The 26530-nt window shown below is 47.2% G+C and overlaps 1 protein-coding gene across 12 annotated transcripts in view; it reads left to right on the top strand.

The window, feature by feature from the left end:
- The window catches only part of MYCBP2 (MYC binding protein 2), a 2065574-nt gene that overhangs the window by 643768 nt on the left and 1395276 nt on the right, over nt 1-26530 (top strand). For all 12 annotated transcript variants that reach the window (XM_086934832.1, XM_086934837.1, XM_086934835.1 and 9 more), the window contains one exon: nt 24056-24248. In XM_086934832.1, the coding sequence (XP_086790958.1) occupies nt 24056-24248 (193 nt within the window). The remainder of the gene's footprint in view (nt 1-24055; nt 24249-26530) is intronic.

Genomic DNA, 26530 nt, shown 5'->3' on the forward strand with positions numbered 1-26530 from the left:
TGTTGTTAACAGACCAGCAAGGTGTGTATCTGGTTCCTCTGCTCCAAGCACAACTCTGCCTTGTGCGACTGCTGCTCCAAAATGAAGTGTATGGCTGTCCGCGACCATGAAGCAGTACTTGATGTCGATGAACTTTGCAATTTGAAGCTGAATAAACCTATCTTGGTCGAGGGCGTGGACAAATTCCTGAGACTGATCCTGTGACCAATTGTCATCAGTCACAGGACTCCTATAAGTAGAAAAAGGCCAAGAAACATAAGGAGTCCAGGTATGGGTCTCCATCGTCCTGCCACTCACACTACTCCGAGTCGCACAATGCCCTGGGCACTTCTATGCCGTGAAGTCTGTCTTTTCTTAATGAAACTAATTCCAGCGAGGTCCTGATGCACCACAAACAACTCTGGCTGCCAGTTATGCCAGTACAGCTCAGAGAGTTAAAACAGGCCTTCAGGTCCCAATGATCCGAGGGGGGCCTCCAGTCTGGTAATTGCTGGTGGATCTGTCAGACGTCCGCTGTGCACCTCCACATTTGTTTGAGGCCGTCCCCTGCATCAAGCTTGGCTGCACTGATTCTGGCCCGGCACCATGCCCAACGCCTGTGTTGAGGCTGAAGCCACAGGTTCAAGCATCGACACTGGAGAGGAAGCAGACCCCCTTTGTCAAGAACCCTTTGACACCTGGACAGGCAGGAACAATTAGCTAGTCTGGCAGGTGTGCCCTCCCTCAAAGTAGTACCACTCCTAAGATTGCCTAACCGGTTCTTAGGGACAGGGTTGTTTTATATACCACCACCTAATTTCTGCCCGAGGTGTCTTCTCCTTTTCATATGAGCCAGACCATTTAATTGCCTGTGTTCTCTCCTTAACCAGAGTTGGTGGCCAGAGGACCCTTTACACTCTGGGTTTGCAAAGGGCACTCATGTATTACATTGATAGGACGAAGACATTCAGGAAGTCTTCTCAACTTTTTGTGGCGTTTGCCAAACCAGAGGTTCTGCCATTTCTAAAGCTGGCATTGACAGGTGAATACTTAAGTGTATCTAGTGTATTCAGACTTGCTAATGTTAAGGTTAAACTTACAAGTTCAGTTTCCACTAGAGCTCATTCTACTCACAAGGGAGCCACATTAGCTTTTTTGGGTAACATTCCGTTAATTAATATATGTATGATATATGTAAGGCTGCTACCTGGCCACTTTCACATACATTTACTAAACATTACTGTGTTAAAGACCTCCAACGTCAGCAAGCATTTGTTAGCCAAGCAGTTTTAACCCCTTCCCTGCTCATGACGAGCTCAGCTCGTCATGAGGCACAGTGGAGCTGTGCTGATGACGAGCTGAGCTCGTCATGAACAATGGTACTCACTAAGGATCAGCACAGGAGGGGAAAATGCACAGCAGCGATGTGGTTAAGAACACTCCTTAAAGCAGCTACATAATTTACTCACTTGCCACCAGATTGGAGAGAGACTGCCTTATTGACGATGCAGAGCATGCGTATCTGCTGTCACACATGTGAACGAAAAGTGTTAATTACCCTGTAATCACCTGTTAACGTGTAGTGCTGTAGATTCACAGGACCCATACTCCTCCCCAGAAACAGCAGCTAGAGCTGCAAACTTTTTATCCAATGGTGTGTGTATGTATATATATATATATATATATATATATATATATATATATATATATATATATATATATATATATATATGTGTATATGTATATATACCCGTGATCAAGGAGTGAAGTGACTCCGAAACGCATTGGGCACCCGTTGTTAATAAAGCGTCTTTTGAATTACGAGGCCATGGCTCCAGTGTGTTCTTTTCTCTTGCATACTGGATTTTCGAATGGATGGATATATATATAATTACCATATTAGTTACAGCACATTGTTCCTTCGACTTTGTACCCCACATCCACTACTCTCCTTTTCAGCAGGAAAACAATCTCAGGTAGAGCTAGTGTGCTGTTGACAGAGCAAGGGTGTATCTTAGTCAATTAGATGTGGGAGGTGTGAAACTGAAATTTCCCAACCGTCACATCACTCCCATTGCAATGGCAGTGAGATAGCTTTGCTGGCTAATGCTCCTATGTGTGTCTCTGTCCTCAAAGTTGCAACTATTTTATCCGTATTTAAGGTAGTGTAAACCCAACTCAGGAGAGCTGCCGAGCACTATAGTGCACATATTTGTTTGTCAGTAGGAGCATCTGAAACCTGAACTGCTGTACGTAGGACAGACTTTTGCATGTAGTATGTGTTTAAAACCAGATTCAAAACATGAAGAGAAGGTGCGTTATAGGAAGAGGTTATTAGGAAGATGGAAGTCTGGTTAATTAACAACTACCTGGCCCACCATTTTGCCCTCTGGAAATAGAAAATGCTGACTTACAATATTTGGCAGAATGGATTTTAGAGTTAAAAGGTAATTAGAATTCACACTGTTCTCTTTTCAGCCTGACACATATATATATATCGGGCGGTGGCTAGTGGGTAGTTATTGTTAGGACTAAATTTACATAGAAAAATCATTAAATCATTTTTTAATTTTCCTAATAATGTTGGCACTGTTTGACGAATCTTCATGAAACTCTCCCAAAAATGTAATGCCACCTCTGCTCCTAACTGTATAGTTTTGGGGAGGGGGACAGGGGTGTGGGGGGGATCCATCCAGAAAGGGCCAAGAAAAAGGGGCCATTCCAAAATGTGTTTGCCCCTTAAAGTTTTCCATAATGATTTTAGAGACAGCTGCAGCCCAAAGGGCTGATGGATTTACACCACATTAGCCAGAAATCTAGATCCTGGCCCTTGATGAATGATTTGGTGTAAATCTGTTGAGTAGTTTTAGAGTAGTTAATGTTTTCACACAGTGGAGGATCCACAGACTCAGCAGATCTCCTGAAGAGATTTGATTGGCTGCCACAACATTAACAGTGATGTAGCAGCACCCAGTCCTGAGTCTTAAAAAAAAAAAGGTACCGGGGGCAGGGTAGGGATACTCTGACCCCTTACACTGATAGTGGTGTCCCAGAAGGACCCCAAATGGGGCCAACACTTGTGTGGCATCCAATGGAGTAGCATAGAGTGGAGTGAAATACCGTACAGTGGAGTTCCGTGGAGTGGTGTAGCACAGAGTGGAATAGCATATACTTGAGTAGCGTATAGTGGAGTGGCATACATAGAATTGCTGTAGAGTGGTGTTGCGTACAGTGTACGTAGAGCGGACTGGTCTACAGTGTAACTGCGTAGAGTGGAGTGATGTATGTTTGAATGGCGTCGAGTGTACTAGCGTACACTCGAGTGCCGTACACTGGCGTGCCCTACGCTGGAGCGGTGTACATTGTAATCGCATACAGTGAAGTGTTGTAGAGTAGAGTGGCGTAGAGTGGAATAGTGTATAGTGGCGTAGCATCCAGTGGAGTGACGAAGACTGGTGGTGCGTACAGTGTAAGAGCGTAGTGTGTATTGGAGTAGTGGAGTTGCGTACAGTGCAATAGGGTAGAGTGGAATCTCGTACAGAAGAAAGGCGTAGAATGGAACCTGGATTACAGTGGCGTGGAGTATGTATGGATGTGAAACTTAGCAGCAGTGTAGATTGTTGTGCAGAACAAAGCAAAACAGCAAATTGCCCTGCCTTGCATTTCTCTATATTTATCAGTCCATGCAGGGTCACTCCTGGTGGCCTTGTGTTTCATTATATATCTGACTTAAGTATTGTACTGCCCATGTGACACCATACGTGACGCAAGGTTACTGCAATCCATAATAGAGCTAGGCCTTAGTTATATTTTGGACCATGGTATACTGCTGTAACTTTGCAATGTACCATGGTACATGGCGATGGCAAACCCTATATAATAGGATAATGGCTGTTTTTAGAGAATGAAGACAGCCATATCTTTTTTACTACACTTTGTGTTCAGTGTTAGGGCTGTAGGTAAAGGTAAGTAGTTGATCCCTACCTATTACCTCTTTATTAACCCCTTCGCTCAGTGATGTCATCAGTGATGTCACTGACCATGTCATGAATGATGTAATATGTGACATGATCAGCAGTGGATTGCGGGTGCGCGATATATAGTTAGTGCAACTAACTATATATGCGAATTTCAATGGTTTTGTGTGAGTAAAATAAGGTTTTGTATATGCTAATTCCTAACTATATATGGTCTATAACCTATGTTTTTTTCAGTGAATTTTCAAGGTTTTGTAAATGCTAATTCCTAACTATATATGGTCTATAACCTATGGTTTTTTCAGTGAATTTTCAAGGTTTTGTAAATGCTAATTCCTAACTATATATGGTCTATAACCTATGGTTTTTTTCAGTGAATTTCAATGGTTTTTTAATAGCAAATATCAAAAGCTGTAAAATGTATTCTTCTTTTATGTATTAAATCTTTTATTGAGCACAGGCAAACAATATGCACCTCCAAGATATTATGTGGGCCGGCACAACTCTGGGGAAGCCAAAGTCTAAGACCCCACTGATACCCATGACATGGCCAGCGGGGCACAGTGTTCGTTAACACAGCAAGCCGCCTACAACCCAACCGGGCCGGCCGCGTCATAAGAGGTGCTACAGCGGTGCATGCTATGTAGTACTAGTGCAACCTGAAAGAAAACATAGAACTGTAAACAACCCCCCTACCCTTCCCACCCTTCCCCTCCCCTCTCCTTGTCCATTTCCGGGAATAATCAGTTGGCTACTGTCTTCCATTAATGGTCAGGTGGTGCTGCGCTCGTCGGGCCTGTACGCTTGTGGGAGCGTGTCCTGGGTTCTGGGAGAGGTGTTTTCGCAAGGCGCAGCAGACGCAGGTAGCGTGGGCAGCTCACCTCACGAAATTCCCCCGTAAGTAGGGCGAGGAATGGTCGCCAGAGCTCCGCAAATTCCGCTCCCCTCCCTGCCGCTGCCAGTGACCGTTTCTCCATTCCCAGGATCGCCCAGAGCCGGTGGAGCCACCCCAGTTGTTGCGGAGCCTGGATTGCTCTCCAATGGGCCACAATGTTCTGGACCGCTGCCCCCAGAGCAAGTGCGATCAGCCGCCCCCTCCAGGACTTCAGAGGATACATGAGGGCGTTCGGGAGGCCTAGTATAATGTATGCTGGGAAGCGCGGCAGCTGTGTATCTAGATGTGCGTCTATGAGGTCCAGGATAGGGTTCCAATAGGGGCGAAGCGCCTCGCAGCTCCATAGCAAGTGTTCCAGTGTTCCTAGCTCCCCGTACCCCCTCCAGCATCTATCGCTAACTCGGGCATCCCATTGGTGTAATCTCTCAGGGGTATGGTACCAGTATGTGGCTACTTTAGTTAGTGTCTCGGTGAGCCCGGTGTGGTATGCTGAATGTCTGGCCCTGTGGTACACCCCCTCCCATTCTTTCCTTGTAAGCTGCCGCCCCAGATCCCTCTCTCACCTGGCCTGTCCCGCGTTGTATGTGTGTGCCTGAGTGAGGAGCAGCTGTTGATAGAGGTCCGAAATCAATTTTTTATCCGAAGTGCGTGTCAGCAACCACCTTTCATAAGGCGTGAGGTGTCGTTGGGCACCAGGCTGGATCGAGGGGTGGAGCACCCAATGCCGCACCTGCAGGTACTGTAGGCGTTCCGATTCGGCCACACCGTAGTCCGCCTTGACCTTATGGAACGGGAGGATCCCCTTGAGGTCGAACATGTGGCCCGCCGCCCTACAGGGCGTCGTCCGCCAGGTCGTAAACGCTCCGACGTCCAAGCCTGGTGTGAAGTCAGGATTTCCGAAAATGGGGGTCATAGGCGAGGGAAAGGTGGTCAGTCCCCTGGCCACGGCCACTCTATCCCACACTCTCAGGGCGGTGCTTGTGATTTCAGAGGCGTACAGGTTAGGGGGCCGGTGTCGGCGTGGCAGGAAAGGAACGCCTTGAAGGGTACGACCTGCCACCGCCTGGTCCTGGAAGAGCCAGTGCTTGCCGGACTCCAGTTGAAACCACTCCACGAAGGTGCGCAATTGCGCCGCCTGGAAGTACAGGGTGAGGTCGGGCACACCGACCCCCCCCCGTTCGCTGGGGGCAAAGTGGCGAGGGTATGCTTAAACCTCGGTCGACGGCCGTTCCAAATGAATCGCGACAGCTCCGATTGGGTCTGCTGAAGCCAGCCAGCTGGGGGATTCAAGGGGAGCGTCTGGAACAGATATAAGATCTGCGGTAGCAGTGTCATTTTGACTGCGGCAATTCTGCCTAGCCACGACAATGTAAGCGGCTTCCATCGCCGGAGCTGCTCCCGGAGTTTGATTGTGAGCGCCTCATAGTTGACTCGCGCAGTGCCCCGCACAGTAGGGGCCAGGCGGACGCCCAGGTAAGGGACGGCTGCGTCCGACCACTGTATTTTGAATTCGGACTTCATCTCGGCCACCACGTCCGGGCGCAGGGAGATGTTCAGGGCTTCGGATTTCGCTTCATTGATTTTAAAACCCGAGGCCAGGGCAAAGGTATGAAGCTCCACAAAGAGAGCACGTAGGGATTGCATCGGATCGGTGAGGGACAGCAAAATGTCGTCAGCGTATAGGCTGATTTTGTGCGTGTCGGCACCAAATTTAATGCCGGAGATGAGCGCATGTTGTCGCACCCTCTGAGCCATCGGTTCCATGTACAGTGCGAATAGGAGCGGCGATAGTGGGCAGCCCTGGCGCGTGCCTCTGCCAATATCGAATCTCGGGGAGGTATGGCCGTTCACCCTCACAGTGGCGTTGGGCCGGCGGTAGCAATTGAAGATGCGATGGCGGAGTTTCTCCCCAAACCCGAAGTGGCGAAGAACCTGGTCGAGGTAGGGCCAATGCACTCTATCGAATGCTTTCTCCGCATCGATGGTGAGGAGCATGCAGCCCGGTTTAGTGCGCGACCCGGCTTCAATGAGGTGCAACACTCGCCTGGTGTTGTCGCTGGTCTGCCGTTGGGGGATAAAGCCCGCCTGGTCAGGGTCTATCAGCTGCTGCATATATGGTGCAATGCGGCCTGCTAGTATGCCGGTGTAGAGTTTCAAGTCTACATTCAGCAGCGAGATGGGCCTGTATGAGCCGCACGCCGCCGGGTCACGGCCCGGTTTGGGAATTAGAGATAGACGCCTCCAGCAGGTCCGGGTGTATGGCACCAGGCGTGTCGAAGGTGTTAAACAGGTCGCGCAAGAGGGGGGCAAGCTGCTGACAAAAGGTCTTGTAGAAAGCCGCAGTATAGCCGTCGGGTCCCGGGGATTTCCCCACTTTGAGGCGGGCAATTGCAGAGATGACTTCCTCCAGGCCTATGGGCCGCTCCAGAAAGTCTGCTTGGGCTTGGGTGAGGGCGGGGAGCTCCGCGCCCTGCAAATAGGTCGGTCCGGCAGCAGGGTCCAAGTGGTCCGCGTCGTATAGCGCCGCATAAAAGTTGCCGAAGGCCGCTGCTATCGCCGCGTCCTCCGTGATCTGGCCGCCACTAGCAGATAGGAGAGAGCGCACCTGCTGTCGTTGGGTTTGCGCCCGCAGTCTGCTCGCCAGAAGTTTCCCGCAGCGGTCGCCTCCGGTGTAATAGACGTGCTTTAGGCGCATAGCGGCGTATTCCGCCACGTCCTGGTCTAAAGCTACCAACATTTTCCGCTCGGCGCATAATTGGCGCCATGCCCGTGCCGCCCCTGTGCGTTGGTGCATTTGTTCCAGTTCCGCCACCCGTTGGGTAAGCTCGGCACGCTTTAGAGCCCTTTCTCTGTTGTTGACGGTGGCTATGGAGATAAGTTCACCGCGTAGGACCGCTTTGAGGGCTGCCCACTGAGTGGCCTTCGTGGTGTCGTCGTTGGCGTTGTGTTCCAAAAAGTGGTCAATCGGGGGGGGGGGCGCCCGTCCACACCCGCTCCTCACCTCCGCTCTCAGGGCTCCTCCGCATGCCCCTCTAGCTGGCACCGTTACTGTCCGCAGCCGTTAGGGGCGATCCGTTGGGCGGCAAGGTGGTGCAGCAAGCCCGCAGAAGCCCCCGACCAGGGACCACGGGGGCCTCGCGCTCAGCAGCGCGGGCCGGGCTTTATGTCGCTGCAACCGCCGGATTCAGGAGCACTCGAGGCGGCGTTCGGACTCCGCCCACTACGGCCTCGATTCCCTGCACCGCTCTCCTCAGGCCGCCGGAGCCGCCAAAACTCCGGGCAGGGTCAGCCGGGCCCCCACGCCGGGAACCGGCAGCGCTACTGTCCTGCACACCCCCGCGGCAACGCTGACCTCGGGCCCGCCAGGGAAGTGCTCGGGCCGGGACAATTGCTGTGATAATGCTGAGAAATAGCGGCCGGCGGCGGGAGCTCGACAACGCACGTCCGCTCACTCCGCCATCTAGGCCACGCCCCCTGTATTCTTCTTTTAAAGGAAAAATATATTTTATATGTATTTAATATAATTTTTTTATGTATATACATTTTTTGAGGGAACAAATTTATTAACTATCATGCTGAAGAAGAGTGTGGGGAAAAAAAAACAAAGAGGAGGACTAAGAGGAAAGAACAATCAGTTCAAAAATACAATTGCTTTAAAACATGAAGTGCTTTTCCACATATTTACATTTAAATAACCCATATTAGAACATACAAAATATCTACAGAGGAGACGGTGTACATTGAATTTTAGACTCTTCATTGGTACCTACATGTTGGTACTTACATCACCCAAACAACACAACAGCTCTATTCAGAGCTACCCTACCTCAAAGCACTCTAAAATATTATTTTACTATTTCCCTTGGTTTTCCCCTTGTTACGCTTTCCGGAACGCTACCCGGCCCATATTTTACATATATGGGCCTCCTCAGCCACCCTCAGAAAACCTAGGGGGTCAGGATATGTCTCCCGTGCCCCCTTATACCCATTCCCAACATTGTTTATCCTCCATCTTGTGACTAAATTCGTCCGAAACACAAGATGGCGGACTCCCGTTACGCTACCGGTGAGCTACCCGGTTCGCGTACCGGGTAGTGCTTCCACCGCGAAAAATCGAAAAAATATTTATTTTATTTTTTTGCCTCCTGGGGCCCTTTAATAGCCCCCACATCAATCCTAGGGGGTCAGGAGGGGTCTACCTTGCCCCTTTCATTCATTTCCCCCTTCGTTTATTTCCACCTCTTGTCTCTCGATACTACCGATGACGACATCCCACTGGGGCAAACCGTAAGTACCAAAGCCCCTTCCCTGCCTCCTCCTCCAGACAAGGCTACCTCAAAGCATCGCCTAAAAACCCTGCCTTCCGGCTCTCCTCCAAAGACAATACCTAAGCCTTCCGGTACCCCGGGACCGAGCAAAACACTTACCAAAAAGGCCGTCGACTCAAAAACGGCCTCAGAGCCCAGAACGGGCGCCGACATTAAAAAAGTTGACGATCCGAAAAAGACAGTCTAACTGAAGGTAGTTGATCCAAAGAAAACTGTCGACCCAAAGAAGGTCGTCCATCCAAAGAAAACCATCGACCCGAAAAAGGTCATCGACCCGAAAAAGGTCATCGACCCGAAAAAGGTCATCGACCCGAAGAAGGTCATCGACCCGAAGAAGGTCATCGACCTGAAAAAAGGTCATCTGTAGGAAGGTGGATATCGGACTATGGTTGCCCCAAATTTTTGCCTAGTGTTTTGCTGGTTTTCGACATAGTTGGCCTGGGATCCTGCTATTCAGGACCCCAGGCTTCCTACTCTCTCTGTTAAAATGGACTCTATGTACCTTAGGTACATATCTAATTGGATACTGGGTCACCTTATCAGCCCCTGTACAGGTAACCTTAGGTACCCAGGGCATAGGTGTACCCAGGGCCTACCAGGGGCTGCAGCATGTATTATGCCACCCCGGGCTGGCTATCCAAAACTGACACAACTGGCTGGTAACCCAGCTGGAGCAAGGTGGTGTAATCACCCTTTGCTTTAGATATAGTATACCTATATCTAACCCTAAAATAGACACACATCCTCCTATAAGTCACTCCTATAGCAGGCCTTAACAATCCTGGAGTCAGAGTGCTTGGAATTATGTGAGATGGTGCTCTAGCATGAGCTGAGCCTGTCTTCAGCTTTCGGAACCAAGTCCTTTAGCTGTTATCATTATAACGCTATACCATATACTCTTAAGTGCATTATAATCCTTGCGGTTATTGCTAACTTTGGCATAGCATTATCAAAACATGTCGAGTAAGGTGTCTTACGAATTGGAATACTACCCCCTCGCCAATTCTGGCGACGGGGGTAGCATTCCACCCTTTTAGAGGGACACGACATGCATGTAACTGTGAACCCCGGTTAAAGTTAACTCGAGCCTCAGCATCACAAAATGGATGCTGCCACCACAGACACAAGTCTGAACTCCTACTGCTGCGAGTCCTTCCAGCGAGGGAGGCCTGGACAAAGGGTATCCTGCCTTGGGAGGTGCTAGCACCACCCCAGACAATATTTTGTGTATTAGGTAGGAGAGACTGAAAGGAATGAGACATCCCTGGGGCACACAAGGTGTCCCTGTGCATACCCCGGTTCAAACCAGTTGCTGGGGCACTCTAGCCCCAGCTCTGACGCGAAACCGGACAAAGGATAGGGGGGTGTAACCACCCCCCTTCCTGGTGCCACCCATAGGAGGGACCTAGTCATAGTACAGCCCCCTTTAGGAAAATAAAGGTAGGAGCTGGTCCCATTCCAAATTATCTTAATCCTGATTTGAAACTCTACAAGAAGAAACTCTGGACTTTGATGTTCTGCTCCACAGAAGACTAAAGAAATCTCCCTTGTGGCCAAGGAGTGACCACCCTGCAGCAGCAGGCACCATCAAGCGTTCCAGCGGTTCACTTTGTCGTCCTTCCTGCCTGGAACCAGACTTCAGAGCCCGACGAGAACCGGACTTCCAGACCTCTCCGACCTCTACCTACATCTGCAGCACAGCTGAAATCCGTGGGTGCGACGAGACACGTGGGATCGGCCATCTTGAAGAAACTGCACTTCGCTTCCAGCACGACTTCAGAGGCATCCTCGAGAAAGTGCTTTGGGGATTGAGAAGCCCCAGCCCTGAGCAGCTCCTGCACAGAAGATCAGCCCTCCAGCACCCACGAGATCTGCGTGGGGCCCTTTTGCTTGATTTCTGCTTGTCTGGTCACTTGCCGGCTGGCTAGTGACTCCTAGACGACAATCCACGAAAACTACATCGCTGGTCTGGTTGCTCCAGACTGGCCCTTGCTTCCCTGCAAAGGAGAAGCACCCCGGACCCTCCTGGACCGCACCAGACTCCTTTTCCACTCACCGCGTGGGTTGCCTTTGCCAAGGCCTGTTGACACCGAATCCGGAACCAACACTGCCGATAGCGAGAGCCTGCGTGGGACAGCTCGTGCCTCCATCCTGGTCATCGAAGACACCTCCTGGTCCACGTGGCTGCAGAGTCAAGCGTCCTCTCTTCACTTGATCGCAACAGCAGCATCTGGTTCCTTCCTGGTTCCACTCCAGTCACTGGCTAGTGACTGTGAACATTGTCCCCTCTGCTTTCAGGCCTCCATCTTCCTTGATCCACCCTTGGATCACTCCAGACAGCTTCCTCTTGGTCGCCTGGGGCATCTTTTCTTCAAGGCTCCATTGACTTCAACGCAGAAACCCAACGCACTTTCACACCTATGCACCCGCAGCCCGTGGGTGAGGTAACGAGAGCATTTCGGTGCTCAAGGGTAGATTGACTCTCCTAGTGTCCAGGTATCCAGTCGTTTTAGTCCTAGCTAGTCGGAACTGTCTATTACTTTCCTTTTAGTAATTTGTACTGTCCATTGACTTTGTTACGCATCTTGCGTGTGAGTTCACACTCTGCACACGCGTCCCGTGGGCCTCTTGGCCCTTACCTAAGGTTAGGTTAGTGTTGTTCCAGCGATCCTACAGCCTCTGGACAGCTCCATTCCTTCTATCGATTTCCTTATACCATTTACTTAGTACATGGTTTGTCGTGCCCCTAGGGCACCATTGTAATTTGTGCAACTTAACGTATTTTTCTTAAGATTCTTGTTATGCGCTTAGCCCTCTGATCTCATAAAGAGTTCAGAGGTGTTTTGTTATTAATAAATATCTTGTTTATTTTCATAACAACCTGTGTGGTGTCTTTTCATTTGGTATTCTAGGGGTTATATGTGGTAAAATAGCTGGCTTCACATGCCAAAAGAGTTTAGCCTAAGACTGCTTTGTCCATGCTACCATTAGGATAGCTGGTCTATAAGGTTGACTTACAACCTATCACCATAAGGGTTGTTTGGACTGATACAAGGTGATCACTAGAACTAGTGAGCATCATATATCAGGCCAACTTCTCAAGTCATCGACCCGAGAAAAGTCATCGACCCGAGAAAAGTCATCGACCCGAGAAAAGTCATCGACCCGAGAAAAGTCATCGACCCGAGAAAAACTGCCACCGAGCCAAAGAAGGCTGTCGAACCGAAAAAGGCTGTCGAACCGAAAAAGGCTGTCGAACCGAAAAAGGCAGTCGAGCCGAAAAAACACATCGAGCCGAAAAAGGCTGTCGACCCTAAAAGGACCGTCGAGCCGAAAAAAGCTCAACATAAAAATAAAAACAAGCAAGTGACTGATCCAGAAACATCGGCGCCAAAGCCACGGACAGTGGAAGAAGAGCTCTTTCAGCCTGATCCAGTGAGCCCAGACCAAAATACACTGTATATATAACCTGATACTGGACATGTAGCAGTTTACAATAAGAACAAGAGAAGACTGGACACTGAGGCTCCTTCTCATGTTCCTCCTAAGAAAAAGGACTTTGGGACATCCGCTTCTAGAACTTTCACACCTCCTCCTTTCACTCCTAACATGCCTTATGTTCCATATTCTCCTACACCTCCACACTATGATGAGGGAAAAGACATGGGTGAAGACCCTCAACAGGATGTTATTGACCCTGATGATAAAGGAAACCAGGATCACACATGGGACGATCAGAATGACCCTTATGACCCATATGATACACAACCCATACCCGATCCCTCAACATACCCCACAAAGCCATCTCTTACTGACAACACTGTCGCCTTTAACCAGTTAGTTGACAGAGCAGCTCAGTATCATGGCGTAAGCATGCACACTGACCCTGTAGAGGAGGATTTCCTATTTAACACCTTCCCAACATCGGAGAAAAGTGAACGTATACTCCCTATGCTAAAGGGAGTACTAAAGCACGCACCAGACATCTTTAAAGACCCAGCCAGAGCACGTGTCCTCAATCCAAGTATTGAAAAGAAATATGAACCAGCCCCTACAGACTCCTCTTATATCAAGTCTCAGTTACCACTAGACTCTCTAGTTGTTTATAATGCTAGGAAAAGGGCAAATTCGCAAACAAGTGATGCCCCCCCTCCTGACAAGGAGTCAAAAATCTTAGAAGCCTCAGGGAAAAGAGTCGCCTCTCAGGCAGCAAATACCTGTAGAATTGCCAATACACAAGCTCTCCTAGCACGCTATGACAGAGCACACTATGATGAACTGGAGGGATTACTGTAGGAGAGTAGGGTCTGCAATCCTATGGTCACCCCAGATCTTTGCTTTTTGCTTCACTGGTTTAAGACTTTCCCTGGCTGTGGGCCTGCTAATCAGACCCACAGCCTAGCTGTTCTCTCTCTAAATTGACATCCATGTACTTTAGGTGCATTTACCAACTGGTATTGGGTCACTCTTGTAAGTCCTTGTACAGTGTACCATAGGTACCCAGGGCATAAGGGAACCCAAGGCCTACCAGGGGCTGCAGCATGTAGTATGCCACCCCTGGCTGGCCATCCAAATCTGACACAACTGGCTGATCAATCAGCTGGGGCAAGGTGGTGTAATCACCCTTTGCTTTAGATATAGTGTACCTATATCTAAACCTAAAATGGACACATATACTCGTATAAGTCACTCCTATGGCAGGCCTTAACAATCCTGGAGGCAGAGTGCTTGGAATTATGTGAGATGGTGCTCTAGCATGAGCTGAGCCTGTCTGCAGCTTTCGGAGCCAAGTCCTTTAGCTGTTTCCATGATAACGCTATACCATATACTCTTAAGTTCATTATAATCCTCGCGGTTATTGCTAACTTTGGTATAGCATTATCAAAACATGTCGAGTAAGGTGTCATACGAATTGGAATACTACCCCCTCGCCAATTCTGGCGACGGGGGTAGCATTCCACCCTTCTAGAGGGACACGACATGTATGTAACTGTGAACCCCGGTTAAAGTTAACTCGAGCCTCAGCATCACAAAATGGATGCTGCCACCACAGACACAAGTCTGACCTCCTGCTGCTGGGAGTCCTTCCAGCTAGGGCGGCTTGGAGAAAGGGTTTCCTGCCTTGGGAGGTGCTAGCACCACCCCAGACAGGATTTTGTGTATTAGGTGGGACAGGCCTGAAAGGAATGAGACATGCCTGGGGCACACAAGGTGCCCTGTGCATACACCGGCTCAGACCAGTTGCTGGGTGTGAGAAGTTGGCCTGATATATAGTGCTCACTATTCTAGTGATCACTGTGTATCATTGCAAGCAACCCTTATTGATGATTGGTTGTAAGTCAACCTTATAGACCAGCTATCCTAGTAGTGTGGACAAGAGCAGTTTTTAGGCTAAACTCTAGAGGGCGTGTTAAGCCAGCTGTTTTACCATCACATGTACCCCTTTAACACCAAGTGAAAGGATACCACACAATTTGTTATAAAAATAAAGGATATTTATTAATAACAAGTCTACCCTGAACTCTTTATGAATCAGGGAGCTAAGCACAATTCAAAACTCTTACGAAAATACTGCAAGTTGCACAATTAACACAAATGCCCGAGGGGCAGGAAAAACCATATACTCTAAAAGTGGAATGCGAAATACTAGCAGATAAGTAACACGATCCAGAGGCTTCAGGGCCGCTAGGACTACCTTACTGGACCCTACGGTTAGGAGCAGGAGGCCTAGGGAACTCGGGTGCAGAGTGTGAACTCTTACGCAGGATGCAGGACAAAGTCTATGGATGCTAGCAATTCTAAAGTTACTGTTTCCGGACGAATCCGACTAGGTAGATGAAAAACGAAAAAGGATCTGGACACTTGGATAGTGAACCTACGTTGGAGCACCGAAATGCTCGGGTTACCTAGCCCAGGGGCTGCGGCTGCATAGGGTTCAAATGACGTCGGGAATCCTTGCTGTAGTCAATGGAGCCTGAAATAAGATGTTGCTGGCAGGCGACCAGTGAAGATGTTCGGTGTGATCCAAGGCTGGATCGGTGATGGAGACGACCTGAAAGCAGAGGGGATTCAGTTCTCAATCACTAGCCAGTGATTGTGTGGGCACCAGGATGGCACCGGGTGAAGTCACCGCGATCAGGTGAGTGGGTGACGCTGGATTCTGCAGTCACACGGGCTAGGAGGCGTTGTCGGCTACCAGGCTGGAGGTGCGAGCTGTCCCATGAGGTTGTCGGCTGTCGGCGATGCTGGATCCGGGATTGGAGCAACAAGCCTTGGCAAAGGCAAGCCCACGCGGTGGAGTAAAAAATGGCGTCTGGGGTGGACCAGGAGGGTCCACGGCACTTCTTGTTGGACACGGAGCAAGGGCCAGTCTAGAGGACCTAGACCAGCGGTGGAAATGTCGTGGTACGTCGTCAGGAGGGCCACTAGCCAACGGGCAAGTGACCGGACAACGTGGCAAGCAGCAAAGAAGCAGAAGGGCCCCACGCAGATCTCGTGGATGCTGGGGGGGGCTGGACTTCGGTGCTGGAGCTGCTCAGGGTTGGGGCTTCTCAATCCCAGTGCACTCACTCGAGGATCCCTCGGCGGTCGTGCTGGTTAAGCGTCGTGCAGGTTTTGAAGATTGCCGGTCCCTTAGGTCTCGTCACACCCACGAATCTCAGCTGGGCTGATGATGCAGGTAGAGGTCAGAGATGGCAGGGAATCCGGGTCTCGTCGAGCTGGTCAGTCTTGATCCGGAGGATGGACGTGCAGCAAACCGCAACCGCTTAGGTGGTGCCTGCTGGTGCAGGGTGGCTACTCCTTAGCCACAAGGGAGAGTCTTCAGAGAATGTCAAGAGTTCCTTTCGTGGAAAGTAGTTCAAGATTCAAGATTATCTAATTTAGGAAGGGGGCCCGCTCCTACCTTTATCCTAAGAAAAGGGGCTGGCACGCGACTAGGTCCTGCCCAAGGGTGGGACCAGGAGGGGGGTGGTTACACCCCTCTCCTTTGTGCGGTCTCTCCCCAGCTCAGGGGCTGGGGTGCCCCTGGAACTGGTTTGAGCCGGCATATGCACAGTGAGCACCGGGGTGCCACTTGCGGTCACCTTCCTCTCAGCCCCTCCTACCTGGGATACACAAAATCCTGTCTGGGATGGTGCTAGCACCGCCCCTGACAGGAAACCCTTTGTCCGAGCCCTCCTCGCGGGAAGGACTCCCAGCAACAGGAGGTCAGACTTGTGTCTGTGGTGGCAGCATCCATTTTGTGATGCTGAGACTCGAGTTAACTTTAACCGGGGTTCACAGTTACATACATGTCGTGTCCCTCTAGAAGGGTGGAATGCTAACCCCGTCGCCAGAATTGGCGAGGGGTTAGTATTTCAATTCGTATGACACCTTACTCGACATGTTTTGATAATGCAATACCAAAGTTAGCAAATAACCGCGAGGATTATAATGCACTTAAGAGTATATGGTATACGTTATCATGGAACAGCTATTAGGACTTGGTTCCGCAAGCTGCAAACGGGCTCAGCTCATGCCAGAGCACCATCTCACATAATTCCAAGCACTCTGCCTTCAGGATTGTTAAGGCCTGCCATAGGAGTGACTGATAGGAATCTATGTGTCCATTTTAGGGTTAGATAATGAGATCCTATATCTAAAGCAAAGGGTGATTACACCACCTTGCCCCAGCTGTCGTGCAGCCAGTTGTCAGATTTGGGTGGCCAGCCAGGGGTGGCATAATACATGCTGCAGCCCCTGGTAAGCCCTGGGTACACCTATGCCCTGGATACCTAAGGTATGCTGTACAGGGACTGATAAGGTGGCCCAGTACCTATTGGTAAATGCACCTAAGGTACATGTGTGTCAATTTAGAGAGAGAACAGCTAGGCTGAGGGTCTGATTAGCAGGCCCACAGCCAGGGAAAGTCGTGAATCAGTGAAGCAAAAAGCAAAAAATCGGGGGTGACCATAGGATTGCAGACCCCACTCTCCTACATAACCCCCCCCCCAAACTTATGGACATTAAACTAACCACAACTGCTAACACAGAACCGTGAAGAAATCAGGCACCCAGATCCCAATCAGATGAACCTAGCGATCTGAGGTCTTGGATTTCGGATATCTTAACTTGCCTTCAGACTGCATGAAAATTATCAAGGAAGCAAGGCGTCCCACTACCAGAGCATGCTGCGTGGCTAAGTGGAAAAGATTTGTAATTTATTGTAATAATAACCAAATCAATCCATTAGATGCCTCTATCCAAAACATAATCTGTTACCTGCTACATCTTCAAAGATGTAATCTAGCATACTCATCCATAAGGCTCCACCTTGCTGCTATAGCAGCATATCTTCAAAACAGACAACATATGTCCCTGTTCAGAATACCACCTATCAAAGCTTTTATGGAAGGACTTAAAATAATTATACCTCCAAAGCATCCACCTTCACCAGTCTGGAACTTAAACATAATACTTACCAGACTCATGGGACCACCCTTCGAACCACTTCATTCATATGAACTACAATTCTTAACATGGATGGTGGAATTTTTAATTGCCATTACCTCCCTCAGGCGAGTGAGTGCGCTACAAGCTCTAACTATTCAGGAACCCTTCATACAAATACACCACAATAAGGTTGTGCTTCGTACAAACCCTATATTTATGCCAAAAGTTATCTCCACTTTCCACATCAATCAGTCCATAGAATTGCCAGTTTTCTTTCAGAACCCACAGTCAGTGGCTGAAAGAGCTCTACACACACTAGACGTTAAAAGAGCCCTGCTATATTATGTTGACAGAACTAAATCATTCAGAAAGACAAAGCAACTATTTGTTGCCTTTTCACCACAACATAAGGATAATCTCATTTCTAAGACAGGAATAGCCAGATGGATAGTTAAATGCATTCAAATATACTATCAAAAGGCAAAGCGCACTTTAACAGATCCCCCAAAAGCCCACTCAACGCGCAAAATGGGAGCATCCATGGCTTTCCTAAGAAATATTCCCCTAGAAGACATATGTAGGGCAGCTACATGGTCTACCATACACACTTTCACTAAACATTACTGTGTTGACGTGCAAGCTAAGCAACAAGCTGCTTTGGACCAGGCTGTCCTTAAAACTCTTTTTCAAATCCACTGCAGCTGGTACAGGCGACCAACGCTAGAGAAGAAACTGCTATACAATCTATGCTAAGATATGAATACAGCAGCCCACATGCCTTGAACGGAAAATGCTACTTACCAGTATGCATCTGTTCTTTGCATGTAGGGCTGCTGACATTCATATCGTCCACCCTCCTCCCCGGTGCCTGTCACAGCTGCATGGTTATCTTCTTTACATACATTTACATGGTCATCTCTTACTTTCCTATGCTCCATCTTTGCCACAATGGCGAAAAACAATCTGAGGATGGAGAAGATGCTCATGCGCACTGTAGTCCAGGGGAGGAGTCACCTATATCGTGATACTTCGAAGACTCTTCCAAGACAACAAGGTGCAAACATCCGGAGCCAACACTAGGCGGCGATCTAGGCTAAGATATGAATGTCAGCAGCCCTACATGCCAAGAACAGATGCATACTGGTAAGTAGCATTATATATATATATATATATATATTAATATTAATATTATCACCTCGCTACTTGCCTCGTCGCAGGGGGAGCACTCAGGAGCTGGTGCCATCGTCTGGATCAAGGCCGTATCCTGTAATCAACATCACAACGCAAAGTTCCAAGAATGATGGCACTCCACTCGGGGTAATTTTAGAAGGTTTTATTTCAACTACTGTCATCGCCTACGCGTTTCGAACGTAGCGTTCTTGATCACAGCAAATTATCAGACAGTGATTCCCTTTTCCCTTTTGCATTAAATACACATGTGACATGCACTGCATTGTGGACTAGGTAGTTACATTAATTTAATTTAACCAACATTCAAGTTTACATTTCAATAGTGCATTGTTTTGCGCTATGTATGGTGTTATATGCTTAATAATGAGCGTGTCTGCGTCCGATATGTTTATCTGTTAATCCGTGATCAAGAACGCTACGTTCGAAACGCGTAGGCGATCACAGTTGTTGAAATAAAACCTTCTAAAATTCCCCCGAGTGGAGTGCAATCATTCTTGGAACTTTGCGTTGTGATATATATATATATATATTTTGAAAAAACCATCATCAATGATGTCATCAGTGATGTCACTGACCATGTCATGAGTGATGTAATATGTGACGTCGTCAGCAGTGCATTGCGGGTGCGCGAGTTATAGTTCGCTGAACTAACAATAACGGGGGAATTTCGATGGTTTTGTATGAGTGAAATGTCCAGCTAACTAGACCATGTGTGAAACCTATGTTTTTTTCTGTGAATTTCAAAGGTTTTTTAAATGCTAATTCCTAACTAGAACGTGGCTGAAACCTATGGTTTTTTTCAGTGAATTTCAAAGGTTTTGTAAATGATAATTTGTAAATATATTAATTATATTTTTTATACTAATTTACTACATTGTTTTAAAGTATTTATTTTTCGATATTTTATTTTTTAAATTACATCACAAAATTTTAATATAAATTGGGAAAAATGTTTTTAAAAATATTGAAATTGGGAGAAAAAAATAGATTTAATATTTTTTCAATTTATATATATTTTATATAGCAGGCAATGATATCCTATGGAAGGAAATTCAAGTTACTGGCGAGTACAGTTAAATTTAATTTTCAGGAATAGTAGTGAGCTGAAAGATGCAGCACTGAGGTGTCTCCTGATAACAGGTGAGTAAATCGCAATTCGTGGTTCGGCTGATTTTTGAGGAATTTTTTAAAGTTCCAAAATTCCACACTTAAAAAAAATTCCAAGTGAAACCAGTCAATGTTAGCCTATGGAGGGAAATTCAAGTTACTGTAACAACGAATAGAATTACTTTTCAGGGGCAGTAGTGGGCTGAAAGATGCAGCACTGAGGTCTCTCCCGATAACAGGTGAGTAAATCGGAATTTGTAGTTCAGCTGATTGTAGAGGAATATTGTGCTCAATAGTGAAGGAAGGGGGCGGGCCTGAGGTGACGTGTGCAAACACGCCCTGTGGCACGTTTTACTTTGGGGAATTAATTCCTCTTCAATCCTGAGGTCCCCTGTGAGCAAACTAGCCCACCAGGTACTTCCAGTATGCGCCAGGGAACTGCGTTGCAGAGAGATGTTCAGAGGGCACGCCCCCTCTTTACAACACTCTGCAACGCAGCTCTGTGGCGCTTACTTTAGGTACCTGTTGGACTAGTTGGCCCCTAGGGGACCTCTGGATTGAAGAGGAATTAATTCCCCAACTTAAAACGCGCCACAGGGCATGTTTGCACATATATCACCTCAAGCCGCATCCCCTACCTTCACCACTGTGCAAACGCGCCAGTAGCGTGTTCTATAATTGGGGGATTAAGTCGCCTTGCATACTGGGGGTCCCTGGGGGCCAATTACCAGGAACCTCCAGTATGCGCCAGGGAGCTGCGTTGCAGAGAGGTGTAATGAGGCCACACCCCTTTTTACACCTCTGCAATGCAGCCCCCTGGCACGTTTGCAGAGAGTGAACTAATTCCCCCTACATACTGGGGGTCCTTGGGGACCAACTAGCCCAGCAGGAACCTCCAGTATGCGCCTGGGGGCTGCGTTGCAGAGAGGTGTAATGAGACCATGCCCCTTTTTACACCTCTGCATCGCAGCCCCTGGCGCATACTGGAGGTTCCTGGCAAGTTGACCAGCGAATAAAAGATTTTTTTGGGACAACCTCTGACATTTTTAACTACACCCTCTTTTTCACATTCACTCTCACAACAACCTGCTCCGCAGTCTCCTGGCGTCGTAGCACACTCGGGAGGTACTCGATCTCCCGAGTGGACCCGATGATGAAGCATGTCACCACTAGGGTGAGTGAGGGTTTCTTGAAGAAATAATGGATTTTTTCTTGAAAGTTAGTCCAGCCTTCTGACCAACTACAGCTGGCCTCCTATTAATACGTGCTATCCTGATCACACCCACGCTTCACTGACGGACACTCTTCCTTTGTTTTTGTATCTATTGACTGGGGACTAAGAGTGCCCTTGAACCCTGTCTCTCCCTTTGTTGATCGCCTTTTTACACCTCTGCATCGCAGCCCCTGGCGCGTTTGCAGAGGAAGAACTAATACCCCTTTCATACTGGAGGTTCCTGGGGGCCAACTAGTCCACCAAGAACCTCCAGTATGTGCCAGGGGGCTGCGTTGCAGAGAGGTGTAAAAAGGGGCGTTACCTCATTACACCTTTCTGCAACGCAGACCCCTCGCGCGTTTGCAGAGGGGGAACTAATACCCCTTGCATACTGGGGGTCCCTGGGGTCCAACTAGCTCACTAGGAACCTCCAGTATGCTCCAGGGGGTTGCCTTGCAGAGAGGTGTAAAAAAGGGCGTGGCCTCTTTACACGTCTCTGCAAGGCAGCCCCCTGAGTTTGGTGTAATTCCGTTCAGCCGTTCGGGCTGTAGCCCTGGCTAAAGGGCCTACGGAAGATTGCATGGGGAAAACACGTTTTGGGACCCTCCTTTTTTCTCGGCCCCCACTTGATGAATCACCCCCACTTTCAGGCAAGGAGCGGAGCAGGCCATTTTCTTGGAGAAATTTTCGAAGATTCGTCCACCGGCGCCAAAGTTATTCCAAATAGAATGTTGTGGATTTCCTATGGAAACTAGGTCCTAACTATAACTACCTACTGGCGACCGCCAGTAGGTAATATATATATATATATATATATATATATCACCAAGTTTTCGTCCCCGAAAATGAGTGCGCACTCCTGAGCCGGGTCGGTTACTGTCTGTTTATTCAACCATCTCAAGCGGGCATATTAGTCCAATATTTACTTCCCTCCTGCTTGCCGACGTGTTTCGGAGAAACATTCTCCTTCTTCCAAGGCGTGCAAGTGAGTTTGAGGCTCCACAAACTGCCACGATCCTGCAGTTATTCAGCAGCGCTCCCACGTGACTTGCTGTGTTTGATTGCAAACTGGTGTGTCACGCGGGGCATTGTGGTGTTTGTGGTTCTGTTCTTTACCCTCCAGTGGGTTTGTGGCTCCTAATGTTTACATCTGGGAAAGCAGACCTCCAGTGGGCTATGGGCTGGGATGTCCGCTTGCAATATTTGGATTACCTGACTCCGCTCAAGGTATGCCGGAGCTGTTCCTGTTGCCGAGTCCCTCTCGTTGTGGGGAGGTGCGTGCACTCTACGGCTGAGACTGCAGTTATGAATCACCAAGTTTTCGTCCCCGAAAATGAGTGCGCACTCCTGAGCCAGGCCGGTTACTGTCAGTTTATTCAACCATCTCAAGCAGGCATATTAGTCCAATATTTACTTACCTCCTGCTTGCCGATGCGTTTCGGAGAAACATTCTCCTTCTTATATATATATATCCATATGAGATATATAGATGGACTGCATTACCTACTCTCCGCTGATACAGAGAGGGATGCACACTTTTGTTTTACACTCGATCTACCTCTTATAAAAAGTTGCGCTGCCAGTGACTATTGTTAATTGCCCTCTTGTCCTCATTCCGATCATATACATTTTTTTTCATTTTCTTTGAGCCCTGAAACACTTAAAGAAAAATTAACTAAATTTTTGGGGGAGCAGAATGGATGAAACTAGGGTTTTAAAGGCTTCTCTTCACCTCATGAGCCATCCAGTCCTTGGTATGTTCCTGGCTCGTTCTATGTGAGAAGGGAAGGGGTGAGAGAGTATACAAGGTCTGACAAATTTCATTGAAGCCTGTGTCTGTGCTAAGAGGGCTGTTAATCGCAGCGGGAATCCGACCATAGATACTGCTAGCCCTCCTGGTGACCCATGGACCCAACTACCCACTCCTGAATCCATCTATTTATCACAAGAGTGTCACACCCCAAGCTTCCCTTTCGCCTATTCCGTCCTGATTTACACCCCTGTGACAGAGGGTGAAGTCACAATAAGGCTTGTGATTCGAACGTCTTCGTGGAAAAACTAGTTTCAAACAGCCAGACCCAAAACTAGATGTCAGGATTATGCAGAGCATGTAAATCTACAGCACTACTGTCAGATTGTTACAGGTATTTTCTTTTTTGACCATACGTTTACTCATTCATGCTGTTCTTTGACTTCAGGCTGTCTTTTTGATATATTTGATTGACAACCTTTTGTCTTATTAAGTGCCTTAGCCAAAATTCCAGTGTGACATTGCATGCCCATGCTTCAATCACTTTAGTGCTGTGAATGGTCAGTTAATTTTGTTTGACCCAATGGATTTTGTAAAGTGAGCTAGGAGGCTACTTTATCTGTCAAACCCGACAGTGTTGTTTTGTGTTTAAATTGACTCGATGCTCTTACTGGAGAATGCGCATTTTACATTTTTGTAATATAGAGGTAGACTGAAGATGTATACCAAATAGTTAATTTTACTGTGGACTCAAATGTTATGATTTAACTGTATTTTATTAGAAATTGTCTTGTGCAGGATTGTCCCATCTACAGCCTGCAAGGCTGGTGGCGTTCTCTCACCTTTCTTGACCCCTATATCCAATGTCTCACTCCCAATAAACTCCTTCCCACTCCTACATTACCGAATACTGAACTCTCTCATATTAAAAACAGACTAGGCAGATTTGATGGTTCAAGGTATTTAGCATCACAAGATTCAAAATGGCAGGAATTTAAGCTTGCCGCCTTATTAGAGGCAGAGAAGTTGATGTGACTTAATTGGTGCTTGGGACACTTTTAGAATAAAAACATTTTTCAGCATGCATGTTGTCTATTACTTACTTGTGCTATTTAATTTCATTTCATACTAACCTCTTTCTTTACCTTTTCGGACTCTGTTTTTCACTTAACCTGGAACCAGGATTGCTTTGAGTCCTTGTTGAGCATTCTTCATTGGAGCTGGACCACCTTAGTACTAGGAGTGGAGGAACTGCGAGGGCTGAAAGGATTCCAATACACCGCTACTCTTTTGGACTTGGAAAGACTGCGTTTTGTGGGGACTTGTTGTCTAAGGTTGCTGCGTGTTTATACGTGTGAAATATACCCAATTTCAGGTATTTTTTATCTTAACATATTTTAGCAACATAATGTGGCAAAACAAAAAACACCAAGATGTCAACTTTATTTGTTGTTCAGACTATTACCTTATTTTGATCAACTTCTACTTCTCAGTTCATTACAATTATCTGTAAATCTGTTAGAAGATATGTATATTTGTGTGTGTATCTATCTGTCTCTCTCTCGCTCTCTCTCTCTCTATATATATATATATATATATATATATATATATATATATATATATATATATATATATATATATTTATATAATTATAATAATCTCAAGCTCAATCCACACTGCAAGTTCCTTGGTTTTCAAGGGTAGTATGAAAGCATGAACGCCAGCTTGCATCAAAGTAATTTTATTTGGCAAACTCGTGACCAAGGGAAGGCTTTTCCCGAAACGCGTCGAGTTGTCAGTTTGTTGCTGATGACTTTTGCCAAATAAAATAAAAAGGAAACAGCGGGTAATTCTATCCTCTATGCTAAAAGTGGACATCCACCTAAACTCATCAAAAGTATCCCATATGGGGAACTTTTAAGTTTGAAGAGGAATAGTACCCAGGACCGGGAATTCGAGGCGGCTCCCTCTGATTGCCTCGCACGCTTCTGCTCAAGAGGATATGATGAGCCGCTTCTGCAGAGCACTCTCAAAAAAGTCAAGCTTAGAGCCAAACCTAAGGAAACTAACATCCCTAAAAAAGATACCTTTAGGATGATCACGCCCTATTCCACGGGGGCAGATAAACTTAGAGCTCTAATGCGCAAAAACTGGCACATCCTGTTAACTGACGAAGTGTTGAGAGAAGATCTCCCTCCACATCCATTAGTGACCTTTAGTAAGGCAAGGTCCTTGGAGATATGTTGGTGCACAGCCACTTGGAAGCGCCCTCTGCTCCAATTAACACCTTAAAAGCTGTGAGTGGTTTCTTCCCTTGTGGCAAATGCAAGGCGTGTGCCAACAGCCGTAGGGTACTCCATTACGACATCCCTGATGCAGGCAGGACTAATAAAATCCAGAAATTTATCACGTGCAGTACCACCTATGCCGTGTACTGCCTCACATGCCCGTGCAGCTTACGCTACATCGGCAGCACCATAAATCAATTAAAATTGAGAGTGTTGGAGCACCTGAGGGCAATTGATAAGGTCGACCCCTCGTACCCAGTGGCACGACACTTCGCAGAATACCATAATAAAGACCGTAATAAACTGCAGTTTTTTGGTATAGATCATGTCCCGCAAAATCCACGCGGTGGAGATAGACTTAGGAGGCTACGACGCCTTGAGTCAAGGTACATTATCGATCTGTCCACCAAGTACCCAAAAGGTATGAATAGCGGGGAGGAAATGGCAGTACACTTGGGGAACTAACTATCACTCATGTCATCTCCAGTGCACCCAATTATGCAAATAAGTCTTCGGCTCAGCCTTCACTCACTACTATTACTAAACCCCCCCCCCCCTCACTTACCTGAAACTAAGTCAATCATGTAATTAACATCCCTATACCAATGTACTGTATTAAGATATGATCAATTGACTTGTGTCACATATCGTTGAATGATCTGATCTTTCCACATTTAGTATCTATGTAGCTTAACTGATGAACGGATATATCAATTATGTTGGCGAGTAATAATATATTCTTTTCTCCAGTTCTTTTGCTGAAATTCAACTATGAACATTATTGTGTTCTCTATATATTTCTTTTTGTCTCCCAGTATTTGTGTTTTCTCTTTCCAAGGTTTCGGTGGTATGGTAGCCTTCGTTTTGAGGTGGATATTTCGTAATTTGTAATTATGCGTACATCTAATAATTGAAAAAGAGAAAAAAGAGAAATTAATTTCTATAATCATGTTATGAAATATGTTGAACACTTGTATGCAGTTCTATATGCTTTATTTATTGTGTTTGCTAGTGGGTATTCACTTTGAAAGGGACACAAGCCGATCCACGGCTCTATTGCTTTGAGACCCTTCTGTCTTGAGAATACTCCGATTCTCAGAGATATTGAACCCATTGCAAGATGGCGCCCATTGTGGTGCAAGGAAGGGATAGTCCCTTGTTGTTGTCTACCATTGCTAGTGAACTTGCATTTAAACTCACAACTGCATGGTACCGGTAATAAACACCGAGGAAGGCTATCGCCGAAACGTTTGTTTTGTTTGCTGAATAAACCTGTGTCCTGTCAACTGCCGGAGTACTGTCTTTCTTATCGACGCCGATAGGAGTTTGTGAGCGTTATATATATATATATATATATATATATATATAT

Source organism: Lissotriton vulgaris, chromosome 8, assembly GCF_964263255.1.
Source record: "Lissotriton vulgaris chromosome 8, aLisVul1.2, whole genome shotgun sequence".
NCBI lineage: Eukaryota > Metazoa > Chordata > Amphibia > Caudata > Salamandridae > Lissotriton > Lissotriton vulgaris.